This window comes from Aquarana catesbeiana, linkage group LG03 (genome assembly GCF_042186555.1).
Source record: "Aquarana catesbeiana isolate 2022-GZ linkage group LG03, ASM4218655v1, whole genome shotgun sequence".
Taxonomy (NCBI): domain Eukaryota; kingdom Metazoa; phylum Chordata; class Amphibia; order Anura; family Ranidae; genus Aquarana; species Aquarana catesbeiana.
The window spans coordinates 153,215,625-153,231,379 of NC_133326.1; the positions used below are offsets into that span (position 1 = coordinate 153,215,625).

At 40.1% G+C, this 15,755-nt stretch overlaps 1 protein-coding gene across 1 annotated transcript in view; it reads left to right on the plus strand.

The window, feature by feature from the left end:
- LOC141131772 (uncharacterized) overlaps positions 1-15,755 on the plus strand; it is a 759,715-nt gene that overhangs the window by 622,246 nt on the left and 121,714 nt on the right. Inside the window, exons 89-90 of the mRNA XM_073619424.1 lie at positions 12,421-12,474; positions 15,372-15,434. Coding sequence (XP_073475525.1) covers positions 12,421-12,474; positions 15,372-15,434 — 117 coding nt within the window. The remainder of the gene's footprint in view (positions 1-12,420; positions 12,475-15,371; positions 15,435-15,755) is intronic.

Sequence of the window (15,755 nt, forward strand, 5' to 3'; positions counted from 1 at the left end):
GTTCGGGGCCACTCTGTGCAAAACGAGCTGCACAGTGGAGGTAATTATAACATGTTTGTTATTTTTTTTTAAATATATATATATATCTTTAGTGATCCTTTAATATATTTGAAACATTTTGGAGAATTTTTTTTTTTGTGGCTTTTTTTTTTGTGGCTTTTGTGATCTACTTTAGCTGCCCTGATCATACTGTTGCCTTTCTTATTGAATCCTTTGCATTTTTGGAATTCCGATGGTGATTCTTCAGCCTTTTATTTTTTTAAAGGACAGTTTTTTTTCTCATTAGTACATTACTGTTACATTAATGTTTAGCCACCCAGGTTTAACTTTTGTTCTTTTGTAACTGTTGCCCACTGGAATGCACTGACCTATACCATTGCCTAAAATGTCCTTAAATCACTCCCACTTCTCTTTAGTGTTGTTCGTTTCAAGAATTTGATCCCCATTTATTGTCATGTAGTATGGATCAGAGCTTAGTAAAGTTATCACTTTTTTTAAATTTAGTGTTCTTCTCCTACCTTGTCCTACCTGTTCATGTCACCTTTGCCTATAATTTATGGCAAATGTAATTACTCTGTGATTGCTGTTTCATAAGCTATAACTTACTTTCACACTTTCAATCAGCTCAGTGTGGTTTGTAATTAGTAGATCCAGCAAAGCATTATTTCTAGTTGGGCTTCCACAATTTGACTCATGAAATTGTCTTGCATCATTTTCAAAAAACAATGAGCCTTTGTTGAGTGCGTAGTTCCGCCTGCCCAATCATTATTAGGAAAGTTGAAGTCCCTCATGATTATATGCCCTCCCTCCCCACCATTTCTAACTATGAAAAGTGATGGGTCTCTTCCTCATCTTTAACATTAGGGGGCCTATAGAATACACCAACAAACAATTTACCATTTGTTTCATCCCTTTAACGTTTCAGGCGCAAAGACTATTTCATCACTAGCCCCGTTAGCAATGTCATCTCCCATATTCACTTTTAAATCACTCTTGACATACAGGCACACCTCCTCCGCTACCTACTCTATTCTTCCTATACAGAGAATACCCCACGGGCAGTGGAGAGTCAGTCATGTGAGTTGTCAAACCAGGTTTCTGATATTAAGTCAAAATCCTCCTGTATCAGAAGTTTTAGTTCTTCCATTTTATTAACTAGACTTCTAGAATTTGTGTTCAAATACATATTTTATCCTTGCTTGCTCTTAGGTTACAGTAAAATTTATCCAGCTTACAAGTATTAGTCCTTGATACTTTAGTTGTTCTATTATCAAGTTTGAGCAGCTTCCCCCCAATTTTGCCCACATCTGTACTCTTTGACCCCTTTTCACTGCATGGTATACCTTTTACTACTCCCTCCCCTAACATCCTAGTTTTAAAGTTCCTCAAACCATGTGGCCATATTCTCCTCCAACAGAGCTGCACCCTTCACATTTAGGTGCAGTCTATCTCTGCTATAGAACCGCTAACTGACTGAAAAGTTGGCCCAGTTCTCCATGAACCCAATAGTGATCTTTTAAAGTTGTAAAAGGTGCTTTGATGATTGGTGTACCATAATATAAGAAATGCTGCAGGTCTGCTTTCTTGTGTTGGTTTAGAAAGTACATGTAAAATGGATGTGATTGTCATCAACTCTATGTATGTGTTTCCAATTCACTGCTACACTTTCTCCATATTGAATAGTGTCATTTTGCGTGGGTTTACCACACTCCTATCTAGATATTGCAGACGTATGACAAATACAAAGGTGCTTATTGCCTATGGCAATTCATAACTAAGAGGCAGTAATTAGCCACTACATCCTTTATAGTGAAGAAATGTTGATTGAATTATGGTTGTGGCGACTCAGCCATCACAAGGCCTTTTGTGGGAAGGAAGTTACTCTTTGGAAGTCAATGCCTAAGAGGACTAATTGAAAAACCACAATAAGTGGGAAAAATGGTTCAAATGTTTTTTTACATGTCTCTTTCTGGACTCTCCTTCTAAAATTCTAGTTGCCTGTGTGTCATGCTTAATCAGTGGTTTTAGAACTTCAGATTCAGATTTACTAAAGTGGTAGAGGCTGTTCACTTAGCAAAGGTAAATGATATCTGTGCAAAGTAAATTGTCCCTTAGCTTAGTAATTAAAGATAAGTTTTGTTCACTTTGACAACCCAGTCAGGATGTTCATTTGCACATGATTGGATGATTAAAGTGAACACAGCTTCATCTTATTCACTACTCTTCCACGAACAATCTCTACTCCTTTATTAAATTTACTCTTCTCCAAGTTACTGACCTAGAATAAGTATGCATTTAAGAGGTTCTGACTCGATTCTTACTTTCCTGATCTGCAGCTTGTACCAGATCAATGATTTAGAGGGCTTTGCCTCCAAATTGTTATCCTCTACTTCTGCCTTTCTCAACTTTTTTACCCTAAAAGAACTCTTTAACACCTGGTAAACATTAATATTTTGAAAAATCACAATACATTACCATGATGAGTAAGTTATAAAAAGTTTTAAATTACAGTATGTGGCATACCTAGAGTATTTGACATCTAAAGCACATCATTTTTTAAACTGTTGCTCTACATAACAAAATAACTTTTGGTAGTTGTTGTGAAATAAAATGAATACTAATAATGGCTAATAAAGATATAGAGATAGTAAAAAATGTCATTTAAAAAATCGTCAGTATAGTGTTCCCTTACAATTGATCCCAGTGAAGTCCATTTTTACATTGGTTTTAAGTGTTACATAAGTGAATAATGTAATTCCCCTATACATTTGTGGTGGTGTAGTGCCCCCTTAAATTGATGGTCAGTGTAGTTCTCCCTTACATCAGTTATCAGTGTAGTGCCATCTTACATTGGAGGTTGGTATAGTCCCCCCCCTTACATTGGTGGTTAGTATGGTGCCCCCTTACATTGGTGGTCAGTGTAATGTTCCCTTACATTGGTGGGCAGTATAGTGTCCCCTTATATTGGTGGTCAGTGTTGTTTTTCCTACATTGGTGGTCATTGTTATTCACCCTTACATTGGTGGTTTGTGTAAAAGCCCCTGACAGTGGTGGTTAGTGTAGATCTTCAATATTTATGTGGTCAATGCAATCCCACCTTACATTGGAAGTCAGTAGAAAATTGCTGCCTTAGATTATGATATTAGTGATTAGGTACACTGGCACACCCCCTGCACATGCCTATGGTCATAGGTGTGTGCAGCCTTTTGCATTAGGGTGTGTACCCCAAAGCTCAAGCGTGTGTATATGTATGTGTGTATACAGTGCCTTGAAAAAGTATTCATACCCCTTGAAATGTTCAACATTTTGTCATATTACAACCAAAAACGTAAATGTATTTTATTGGGATTAATGTGATAGACCAACACAAAGTAGCACATAATTGTGAAGTGGAAGGAAAATGATAAATGGTTTTCCCAATTTTTTTACAAATAAATATGTGAAAAGTGTGCCGTGCATTTGTATTCAATACTTTGTAGAACTACATTTCATTTTTTACCCATTCTTCTTTGCAAAATAGCGCCAGCTCTGTCAGATTGTATGGAAAACATCTGTGAACACACACATTCTCAATTGGATTTAGGTCGGGACTTTGATTAGGCCATTCTAACACATGAATATGCTTTGATCTAAACCAGTCCATTGTAGCTCTGGCTGTATGTTTAGGGTTGTTGTCCTGCTGGAAGGTGAACCTCCACCCCAGTCTCAAGTCTTTTGCAGACTCTAACAGGTTTTCTTTTAATATTGCCCTGTATTTGCTTGCATCTATCTTCCCATCAACTCTGACCAGCTTCCCTGTGCCTGATGCAGAAAAGCATCCCCACAACAAGATGCTGCCACCACCATGTTTCACGGTGAGTATGGTGTGTTCAAGGTGATGTGCATTGTTCGTTTTACGCCACACATAATGTTTTGTTTTTAGGCCAAAAAGTTCAATTTTTGTCTCATCTGACCACAGAACCTTCTTCCACGTGTTTACTGTGTCCCCCACATGGCTTCTCGTAAACTGCAAACAGGACTTCTTTCAACAATGGCTTTCTTCTTGCCACTCTTCCATATAAGGCCAGATTTGTAGAGTGCATGACAAATAGTTGTCCTGTGGACAGATTCTCCCACCTGAGCTGTGGATCTCTGCAGCTCTTCCAGAGTTAACATGGGCATCTTGGCTGATTCTCTGATCAATGCTATCCTTGCTCGGCCTGTCAGTTTAGGTGGACAGCCATGTCTTGGTAGGTTTGCAGTTTTGCCATACTCTTTCTATTTTCGGATGATGGATTGAACAGTGCTCCGTGAGATGTTTAAAGATTGGAATGTTTTTTTATAACCTAACCCTGCTTTAAACTTCTCCACAACTTTATCCCTGACCTGTCTGGTGTGTTCCTTGGCCTTCATGATGCTGTTTGCTCACTAAGGTTCTCTAACAAACCTCTGAGGGCTTTACGGAACAGCTGTGTTTTATATTGAGATTAAATTACACACAGGTGGACTCTATTTACTAATTAGGTGACTTCTGAAGGCAATTGGTTCTACTAGATTATAGTTAGGGGTATCAGAGTAAGTGCCGGTTCACACTGGGTGACCTAGCCACCTGACAAGTAGCGTCCCATTCTGTACAATGGAACCGTTCTAATCGGAGCGACGCAAGTCGCTCCGACTTAGAAAAAGGTTCCTGTACGACTTTGGGGGCAGAAGTCGTTTTGCAAGTCGCCGCTCCCGTCGTGTCCAGGTCACCTGAGGCAGTCGCACTGCAAGTCGTGCTGCCTCAGTGTGAACCAACACTAAAGGGGGCTGAATACAAATGCACGCCACACTTTTCAGATATTTATTTGTAAAAAGTTTGAAAACTATTTATCATTTTCCTTTCACTTCACAATTATGTGCCAGTTTGTGTTGGTCTAATACATAAAATCCCAATAAATGACATTTACGTCTTTGGTTGTAACATGACAAAATGTGGAACATTTCAAGGGGTGTGAATACCTTTTCAAGGCACTGTATATACTATACAACAAAAACAAATACTCTTGCGCATGGGTGTATTGGCTAGGCAGTTTAAAGTTCAGGGTGGACAATGACTTTCTGCCTTGCTGCCCTCCAGGATAGGGTTATCCTAGTAGACAAACAAAAAAACAAAAAAGAAAGGGCGTACCAGCCTTGTGCATGATACATTTATTTTAAAAAAACATAATTAAAAACTACTCTCAAAGGTAGAAAGAAGTGGGTGGTCTTGTAGGAGGCGGTCCCTAGCTAAATGTTTACAGCCGACCATATATACACATGTATACACACTGAACTATACATACATACACACGTGCACAACGCATGTACCCAAAAGTATGCTTACTATAATAACTCATATATGCAGATAGATCATATTCATGTTCATGCATATTGAATATTACAAGTTGCTGAACATATACTAACATTAAGTATCATAAACTGCAGATGGGAGACCTCAGGGTACAGTATGAAGGACAGCAGTAGCAATATGAGCCTCATTTTGATGTACCCATCCTAACAGGGTACTACAGTTGCTCAGTCACTCAGGAATGTAAATGTCCTGTCCCTCATTGCTTTCTTCCTCAACTCGATTTGGATGTTTAGACAGTTATTCCTTTTCTCCTTACTTCAAAACTGGTACTCAAAAAAGTGGATAGTTCAGTGTGTATACATGTATATATGGTCGGCTGTAAACATTTAGCTAAGGACCGCCTCCTACAAGACCACCCACTTTTTTGGGGAGGGGCTTTAGCGTGAATCTGGGATGTGTTTCCTAGATAAGCACATGTATAAGTAGCTGCAAGAAAGTAACACTATTATGAGGAAGAAGGTATACCTTGGAAACGCGTCAGCCAGCAGCGGTTCGCATGTCCTCTCTTCAGGACCTGGAGACTGCTATCAGTGGACAGACTGCCACAAGTCAAAGACTGCTATAAGTGTGATTTCCTTTCTACCTTTGTGAGTAGTTTGTGAGTAGTTTCTAAGTATGTTTTTTTTAAATAAATGTATCAAAGGATAATGCACAAGGCTGGTGCGCCCTCTCTTTTTTTTTTTTTTTTTTTTTGTTTTGTTTGACTGTATATACTTTATATACTGTGTGTGTGTGTGTGTGTGTGTGTGTGTGTGTGTGTGTGTATATGTATGTGTGTGTGTGTGTATATATATATATATATATACACTACCGTTCAAAAGTTTGGGGTCACCCAAACAATTTTGTGTTTTCCATGAAAAGTCACACTTATTCACCACCATACGTTGTGAAATGAATAGAAAATAGAGTCAAGACATTGACAAGGTTAGAAATAATGATTTGTATTTGAAATAACATTGTTTTTACATCAAACTTTGCTTTCATCAAAGAATCCTCCTTTTGCAGCAATTACAGCATTGCACACCTTTGGCATCCGTCCACAACACTTTTTTCCAGTCTTCCTCTGTCCAATGTCTGTGTTCTTTTGCCCATCTTAATCTTTTTCTTTTATTGGCCAGTCTCAGATATGGCTTTTTCTTTGCCACTCTGCCCTGAAGCCCAAAATCCCGCAGCTGCCTCTTCACTGTAGATGTTGACACTGGTGTTTTGCGGGTACTATTTAATGAAGATGCCAGTTGGGGACCTGTGAGGCGTCTGTTTCTCAAACTAGAGACTCTAATGTGCTTATCTTCTTGCTTAGTTGTGCAACGCGGCCTCCCACTTCTTTTTCTACTCTGGTTAGAGTAGTACACACCGTTGTAGGAAATCTTCAATTTCTTTGCAATTTCTCACATGGAATAGCCTTCATTTCTAAGAACAAGAATAGACTGTCGAGTTTCAGATGAAAGTTTTCTTTTTCTGGCCATTTTGAGCGTTTAATTGACCCCACAAATGTGATGCTCCAGAAACTCAATCTGCTCACAGGAAGGTCAGTTTTGTAGCTTCTGGAAGGAGCTAGACTGTTTTTAGATGTGTGAACATAATTGCACAAGGGTTTGCTAATCATCAATTAGCCTTCTGAGCCAATGAGCAAACACATTGTACCATTAGAACACTGGAGTGATAGTTGCTGGAAATGGGCCTCTATACACCTATGTAGATATTGCACCAAAAACTAGACATTTGCAGTTAGAATAGTCATTTACCACATTAGCAATGTATAGAGTATATTTGTTTAAAGTTAGGACTAGTTTAAAGTTAGCTTCATTTAAAAGTACAGTGCTTTTCCTTCAAAAATAAGGACATTTCAATGTGACCCCAAACTTTTGAACGGTAGTGTGTGTATGTATATATATATATATATATATATATATATATATATATATATATATAAAATTGTATATATACACACACTCTTATAAATAATCTGTACCACTTTAGTCTGAAAGCACTCTTATTTCTATATATTCACTTTGCCTGTTACATGGCCATATTGTTATGGCTGTTTGGTGTACTGTGCAAACACTGTCTGCTGGACTTGAGCCAAACATCCCCCCCCCCCCGGTTTGGTTCTCCCCAGAACTCTCGAATATTGCAAATGTTTGGACCCAAACACCGAACCCTATTAAAGTCTACGGGACCCGAACTTGAAAAATCAAAAGTGCCCATTTTGATGGCTTATATGCAAGTTCTTGACCATAAAAATGGTATGGGGGCCTGGGTACTGTGCTGGGGGGCGTGTATCAATGCAATTTTTTTTTTTAAAAAGATTGTTTTTAAAGGAGCAGTGTTTTTAATAATGCTTAAAGTGAAACAATAAAAATGAAAAATTCCTATAAATATAGTGCATGGGTGGTCCATTTAGTCTGCCTGTAAAGTGGCGCATCTGTACCATGTATAGAACTTGCTGCAGCAAAACTGACATATATAAAGAAAAAAAAAAGATATTTCAATTTATTTTCCCTGCTAGCTTTCTTTATTTTGTAAACAATGGCTTGGAAAGCCAGTCTGTATGATAAGGCCACACAGTGAACTTTAGTGCACTCGAAACAAGTTTAAAGATTGTTTGGATAAATTCAGGGGTCTCTTTCGCAGACTTTGGATAGAAAAAACTAATTTTTGCACCACAGTGAGCAAGTCTTCTGTGAAGAAGCCAAATTATAGTACAATCCGGCCAAGGTTAACAATTTTTATTTTAGATAAAGTCTGGTGTCTCTTTCTTAGAAGTAACAGGTAAAAAAAATTGGGCTTTGGGTGTTGGTGGTGCCTTCACACCAAGAATTGGCCTTGCTGAAAAAAAAATCGAAATTATATGCACCTGTCAAACAAGTGTGGAAGAATTGATCTTTGGGTGTTAATTGTGCTTATGAAACCTATAACAAAAAAATACTTCAAGATAAAATCAACATTCACAAAGCAAGGCAGCTTAGACAGTCTTACAGAGATTCCCGGTCCCAAAAACACTTAATCAGCAAATTTCCATCAGGGGCTTGATAGCTGTTGCTAATCCAGGATGGATTCATTTTGACAAATGTCAGATGGTCAACGGAGTCTATGGACAGACATGCTCTTATATTTGTCACAAAACCTCTGGCAGCACTAAATGCCCGTTCGGAAAGCACACTGGATGCAGGGCAGCCCAGCAGCTTAAAGTGCATACTGGGCAAGTTCTGACCAGTGGTCTATGCTCTTGAATCAGTAACCCAGTGGATCGTCTACTGGAAAGCTCTCCATGTCTATTTTCACCTGTGACAGACTCACCCGGGACAGAGGCTATTGGAGGGGACTGAACGCAAGCCTCTTGCCCACCGATTATGGGCCCTAGCATTTGGGGGAATGGTGCTCTCTGTGAGCTGTATGCCTGGGGACCCTGGGGTTGGTGTTACTTTGGATTCAGCTCCATGTCCCCCCAAAACACACAGACTCTGGGAACCCTTTATATGCCATATTAGAATGATAAGACTGAATTATACTGTTGGGACACATCCTGTGAGGAGATGCTGGTGTCATCAACTCCAACTACCTGTGTTTATGTTAATTGAGTGAGCTGATCACATTAGCCACCAGCACTGGCTAGGAGACGAACTGTTGATGAATAGGCTGAGGATGGGTTAGATTGTTGTTTGTATTGTTAATTGTAATTAGCTCCAGTTATTGTGTTTATACTACTGTGTGAAGCTCGGTGCCCACAAGTCTGTCATCTGGTCTGGGTAAATGTTTTAGTAAATTAGCTCATGTTAATTAGGTTAGCTTTGAGTCAGCCTGCTATATAAATGTGTGTGATATCTCGAATAAAGAGTTAGTTCTGATGTATTCCAAGACTGGTGGTGTCTAGTTCTTGGGGGTTCCTATAGCCAGATCCATTGGACTCGTGTTCCAGAACTTAGGAAGCGGTATACTGACGGAAGCACTCAACCGGAGTGTGGGACGTTCCGTGACATCACCTCTAGATAATCTTCCATTATATGATGCAGACGCTGTTGATGGAATGTTGAAGCTGACATCCCTGGGTGCTGTGGACTAAAAAATTATTTAAATGCATCACTTAGGTGGTGCCCTTCTCCACCGCTCCTGCTTTGACCAACGGAAGCCACAAAAATATGTTTTCCATTAACTAGTAACCTACCAGACTCTGGAAAGGTGTTACATAAACTCTTCTTTGAGGTGTGCTCAAGACATTTCATCCTGTGCTCCCTCTGCAAGGCCTGGATGAGTTCTGAGACTTTCCCCTTGTAATGGTGGTCAAGGAGGGTTGCCAACCAATAATGATCCTTCTCCCTGATGCCAAGACATCTCGGGACCTTTCGCAGGTGTTGAATAATCATGGAGCCCATGCACCGCAAGTTTGCGAAGGCATGAGAGGCAGAGTCCTCGGGGTCACTGAAGATTACATTATCTGGAACTGCCTCCTCCCAGCCACGTACTACTCCTAAGGTTTCTGGGGACTGAAAGCCATCTCTTCAGGTTTGACATATGTCTTCCTCTGCTTCAATCCCTCCAAAATTGCCACAATCCTCCTCCCTCTCCGCTTGTGTGTTCTGTGGCATTGCAAGAATGGTGTCTGCATAAAGTGGGCCTTGATAGGAAAGTCAGTCCTTCTCTTCCTCCCGCTGCTCTGCCTCGAGTGCCCTGTCCATAATGCCATGCAGAGTATGCTCCAGCAGGAACACAAGAGGGATAGTGTCACTGATGCATGCATTGTCACGGCTCACTTTCCTTGTCGCCTCCTCAAATGGTGACAGTACAGTGCATGCATCCTTTATCAGCAGCTATTGGCGTGGGGTAAAAAAGCTGAGCTCCCCTGAGCCTGTCCTTGTGCCATACTCGTACAGGTACCTGTTGATGGCCCTCTGCTGCATGTGCAGCTACTGCAGCATTGCCAACGTTGAGTTCCACCTGGTGGGCATGTCACAAATCAGACTGCTGGAGACAGGCTGCTGGAGAGTTTTGTGGCCACAGAGCTGTACGAAGGAGGAGCTGCTGATCAGAGCTGAGTATGGGCAGAGAGGAGCGACAGTCCCCGATGTGAGTACTGTACTGAGCCTGACCTGACAGCTGTGTGACCGACCGACCCATGGTGGGGGGGACGGGTGACCCATAGGGCATTGTTATATCGCCAGCCGCCATGCATTCTGTATATATTTGATATCAATGTCCACAGCAATGAGATGTGCAATACTACTCCCATTGTCACTTTAAGTCTATCAGTCTCTGGGTTTAACAATGCCCTCCACCTAAGTGTAGAAATTCACCTCAAACTCCACCTTATTTCAGTTGCTCTCTTTAGGTATCAGATGTGCAGAAAATAAGGTCAGAAAACACTGGAATGCATTGAAACCGCATCAGCCCTGAGCACAAAACACATATACCTGCAAATCTGTAAAATCTAACAGGCTTATAGAAAGCTCGCTTTTCAATGTACAATACCAAGTTTTTCCACCTCTGAACTGTATATCGTATTACTATTAGAAAAAGCTCTGTGTGACCATTCAAATCATGTGAAGTACTGTATATTGGAAATCTGTTGCACTGGCTAGAAATTGTCTTTGATTTATTAGAATTGTTACCTTCATATACAGTTTCTGATCAGTTACTTCATAATGACAAAATAAAAAGAGGGGGATGGAGAGCATATAAGGGAAAGAGATGAAGGTGAGAGATTTTGGAGACAGAAGGAAGGGAGGGAGGAGGAGGGATAGCTCGATCACAGTGTTAACTCACAGTCTGGTTCCTGGAGGCTCAGGCAGAGTCTTCATGAACAGGAGCTGCCGGCTGCTCTATTTCAAAGTTTCCATCCACACATCCTCTTTACAGGAGCAGCACAGGGCACAAGGGGGGCAGAAGCAGGAGTATATTGAATATTTCTCCTCGCCTGCGAAGGGGGGGGGGGGGGGGGGACTGTGCTGGCTGGGCTGTGTGAGAATGTCACGCAGCCATGACACACACAGCCAACCTATGCTACTGGTGCGTGGGATGATTAGGGTGTGCCCAGGCACACTTGGCACACCCCGTGCACACGCCTATGATCCATCAGTTTTCTAATGTTCTGGGCAAGTGCACGTCCTCTAATCCTTCTTTATTCATCTTATAAACTGTAGAATCATTGTAAAGAATAGTTACAAAACACAGTTTGACATTATACAGATGTGTGTAAAAGTACAACACCCTTCACAAAAGTTAAAATCTGAGTAATAAGATCTATGTATTTTGCAGAAATGTTAAAAGAAAATACAAGACAAGAAGTATATTAATCTCACAAAAGGCACAATTTATATAGGAGGCAGATGTGATTTATTTTGCAAATAATTTTGCACTGTTCAAAAAAGCCCAACTTCTGAAAAACAATATATTTTACCTTTCGATAGAGCAGGATCGGAATCTCTCAAGTTTTTATTGCTCCCTGAGTTTTCACTTGGGATACCTTCCTCACTTCAATTTGCTGTCTATTTAACAAGTGTCAGACAAAAAGGAAAATTGCGGGAAATCTCTCCAATGGGGACAATAGAGAACAAAAGCTATCTTTCTTATAGCCAGGTAAAATGTAATGCCGCGTACACACGACCGGACTTTCCGGCAGAAAAGGTCTGACGGAATCATCCCATCGGATATTCCGATTGTGTGTGGGCTTCATCTGACTTTTTATTTTTAAAATTCTGACGGACCTAGAAATAGAACATGTTTTAAATCTTTCCGACGGAATCAATTCCTATCGGGAAAACCGTTCGTATGTATGCTATTCCGACGGACCAAAAACGACACAAGGGCAGCTATTGGCTACTGGCAATTGAACTACCTTTTTCTAGTCCCGTCGGATGTCATCACGTTCTAAACAATCGAACTTTGGTGTGATTGTGTATAGGCAAGTCCGTTGCAGCGGAACTCTGTTGGAAAAAACGTCATAGTTTATTCTGACGGAAAAAACAGACGTATGTACGCGGCATAAGAACCATTGGAAGTTTTTTTGATGTCTGTATCTCAGTATACTAAAATAGGCATGCTTTTTTTCTCAGGGAATGCAAGGATACCCCGGGAAACCAGGTGAACTTGGCTTAAAAGGTGCAAAGGTAAGCATATTTTGTCTTATTTACACTGGATTCAAGGTTGATTTGGAGTGGAAATCCAGTCAAGAATAATTGTTTTTAATATAAGACGAAATATCTGCTGTGCTTGTGCCTCAGTATTGTCCAAAAATATCAGTAATACTGAAAATACATGTTAGCTTTCCATGGGGTTTTAGTAAGAACCTATTTTAAACACAGGAGCTAAATATAATTGATAATTGGCATTAAAGCAAGAAAAAATAGCAAATAAAATAAATAAATAATATAGCATATACAATTGCAACTGCTCTGTAATTGTCTGTAAAATGCAATGCAATATGGCTACCTGGACGTGTTCTGTACTCAGAATGTGTAAAGGAATGCAGACCCTGCAATTTTCCTCATTAGAGCCCAGCAAGTGCAGCAGCTGATTTATAATTATGAAACCACTCCCATTCGTTTAACTTTCCACATGGACAAATACACAGTGATTTCTTCAGAACAACAAAAGGTAGGAATCTGCAACAAAGTTTGTTAGAAGTCTTTGTAATGTACAATGATCACCCAAATGGGAATGTTCTTTTTTTTCTCAACAAAAGTGGAGTTACTCTTTAAGTAACTTATGTAAGATAAAATGCTTAATTCCAAGTAACAGCTCACTCTTCCTTTTATGTTTGCATGTTTTATTAATGAAATCATTTCATATTGTTTAAATCTTTTTCCCATTCCCTATTTTTGAAAAACATGTTCAAGTAGAAGTAGGATATAATAATACAAAGCTTTGACTGGATTATCTCCCCATTTTTAGAAGAAGGCAATCACTCATAGTAGAACAGTATAAATGAACAGTAATTTCCCAAGTCAGTTTTACTTACTCAGCAAAGTGAGCCAATGGAGAACATAGAGATTAACTGTTTACATAATATTGATAATGGTATTTTATGATGTTTCAAGTTATCATGGTCACAATGCAACTAACTTCCCTTGCCTCCAGATAATAGAAGTTGCTATAATGTGAACAATTATACATATATCTGTAGCAGTACCCCCGCAAGGGCTGCTGATTTGTGCCCCATCTTCTTTTCCCACTTGTACAGTGGCAGCAACATTCACATCTCTGGCTCAGTAAATGGTCTAGGGGTTGCCTTTATTGCAGATTACCTTGGGTGGGACTTAGGGAAGCTGTGAGATACTCCAGAACACTGAAAAGGAAAATTAGGAAACTCTTCCCTTTGCAGCTACTTCTTAACACAGTCCTTTTAGCAGTAGGACATAAAATGGACAGCACTGGGACACCATTAGCAATGTTCTAGGCCAAGCAAGCCTTAAACTTAGTGCACCAGGGATTAACAGCAGCAACAGTCACTAGGATCCCTCTCTCACAGTGTCCCTGGGACTTGGATGTCTCCCTACAGATTCAGGCAGGCAGTTCCCTCGGTGGAGCCTCCAGACTGGATCCTCCGTGAAATGCTTCTTCCAGCTCTTAAAGAAATAGCAGCAGAATAGGCCCCTCAGCTATGCACAGCTGGGACCTCAATGAGACAAGTAGGATCTTCAACTGGACTGCCAGGAAGGACAGCAGCCCTTCTGGCTTGGAACTGCTCCTCCTGAGGAAAAACCCTGCTCTCTGAGGCTTCAAACTATTTATGCACTCACCATTCACCATCTGGGCACACCTCGCCAGCAATTGGCTAGTGCTGTATAAATATTCAGGGTGCTCATTTTAATCTCCAACCCACTACATTCTGGAAGGCTCCAGAAGACAGGGGCGGGCAATAAAACTCAGTCTGCAGAGCCCAGAGCAGCCCAAAGTAATCACATGCTGCCCTGCTGATTAAAGGAGAGCCACATAACTAAATATGCCTAACCAAACCTAGCAGTCTATCTGGGTGGGTGCTACATATCATAACAACTATACAGTACACTCAAGACAGATGGGTATGCTTATAATAATGGAACTGGCTCACAGAACATCGTATTATTAATAATCACAGCCCTATTTATGTTTTCATAATCATACAAGGTAAAATGTCCACGTGCTAACAAGTTATGCACCACATTATTCCTCATCCTTGGTCAAACTTCAAGGCTTGACGATGATGCACCACCTCCAAATGTATATGATAAATTTGGATTTTAGAGATTAGCTCCCAGTGGGTCTATAGCTTCTAGTAATTCACTGCAGTCTATTTTCTATTAATTTTGGCTCAGGATTTCTAATAGATGGGGCCACAAAGTGTAATGCATGTGGACACTTTAATGGAACTGCTTTGTAATCTGGAAAGTTAAAAGCTTCTTGTCTGTGATTAACATGTGCAGGAGCCCTTATACTTCTGTGCAACAACCTGAGACTGTAAAATATATTTCCAAAAAGTGAATGTAATAAGCGATGGCAGTCTGACAGGCTTTCTGCAGTGAGGAAGAGGTCAAGAAACAATGAACTAAACTTCAGATTTATCTCTGCAAACATGAAAAAATGAGGGAACATTTTAAGACAAGGCTTTAGCAGAGAATTATTGGTGCATGACTGTAGCAGCACCAATTAAAGTCATGCACCAACACATCCAAGATCCATTTCAAAGTTATATTTTCTTCTGGTATAAATTTGATCATTTTTACATTTTATCCTATCCTTTCAGACCTAATCATTTCCTCTGGACTTTTCCATAGCTGCGTGTTATTTAATGACTTTCAGAATGTATGCCTGAAAGCTAATTGTCTGTGCCTATGAGCAAACTGCTGTAATAGTGTTTACATGTAGAAGTACATACTTTTTCAGTTTTCTAGAAGAAATTTAAACAATGTTTTTGTCCTGTTTGACAAATGGACAATCCTCAAACAGCTTTTTACCAACTGTTACTAAAAATCCATATATCACCAGGCAAGCACATATGTAAAGTTATATTTATATCTATATACAGGGTGAAATTGGAGGACAAGGAGTTCCTGGTCTACCTGGCTCTCTAGGTCCATCAGGGCTAAAGGTTAGTAAGATGTATCCTCAGTCTATAGCTAAATTAATAACGACTCAAATATCAGGTTTGTAATATAATCGGACTGTAACTGTTCCTGTCTTTTGGTGTTCGAAGTTCTGTATGTAGCCCTAAAGAGCAGACAGTGCACAGACCACATGGGTGTTGCTGCTTAACTGCAGACAGGAAACAGGAAACTTAAAAGACATAGGGTTCCATTCACAAAAGCATCTCGCATTCGGTATATGGGTATCGGGACACATTTTTCCTAAATATCACATGCAATCCTAACATTGTCAATTCACCATACCTTTTTGTGGTATTTACCGCAAA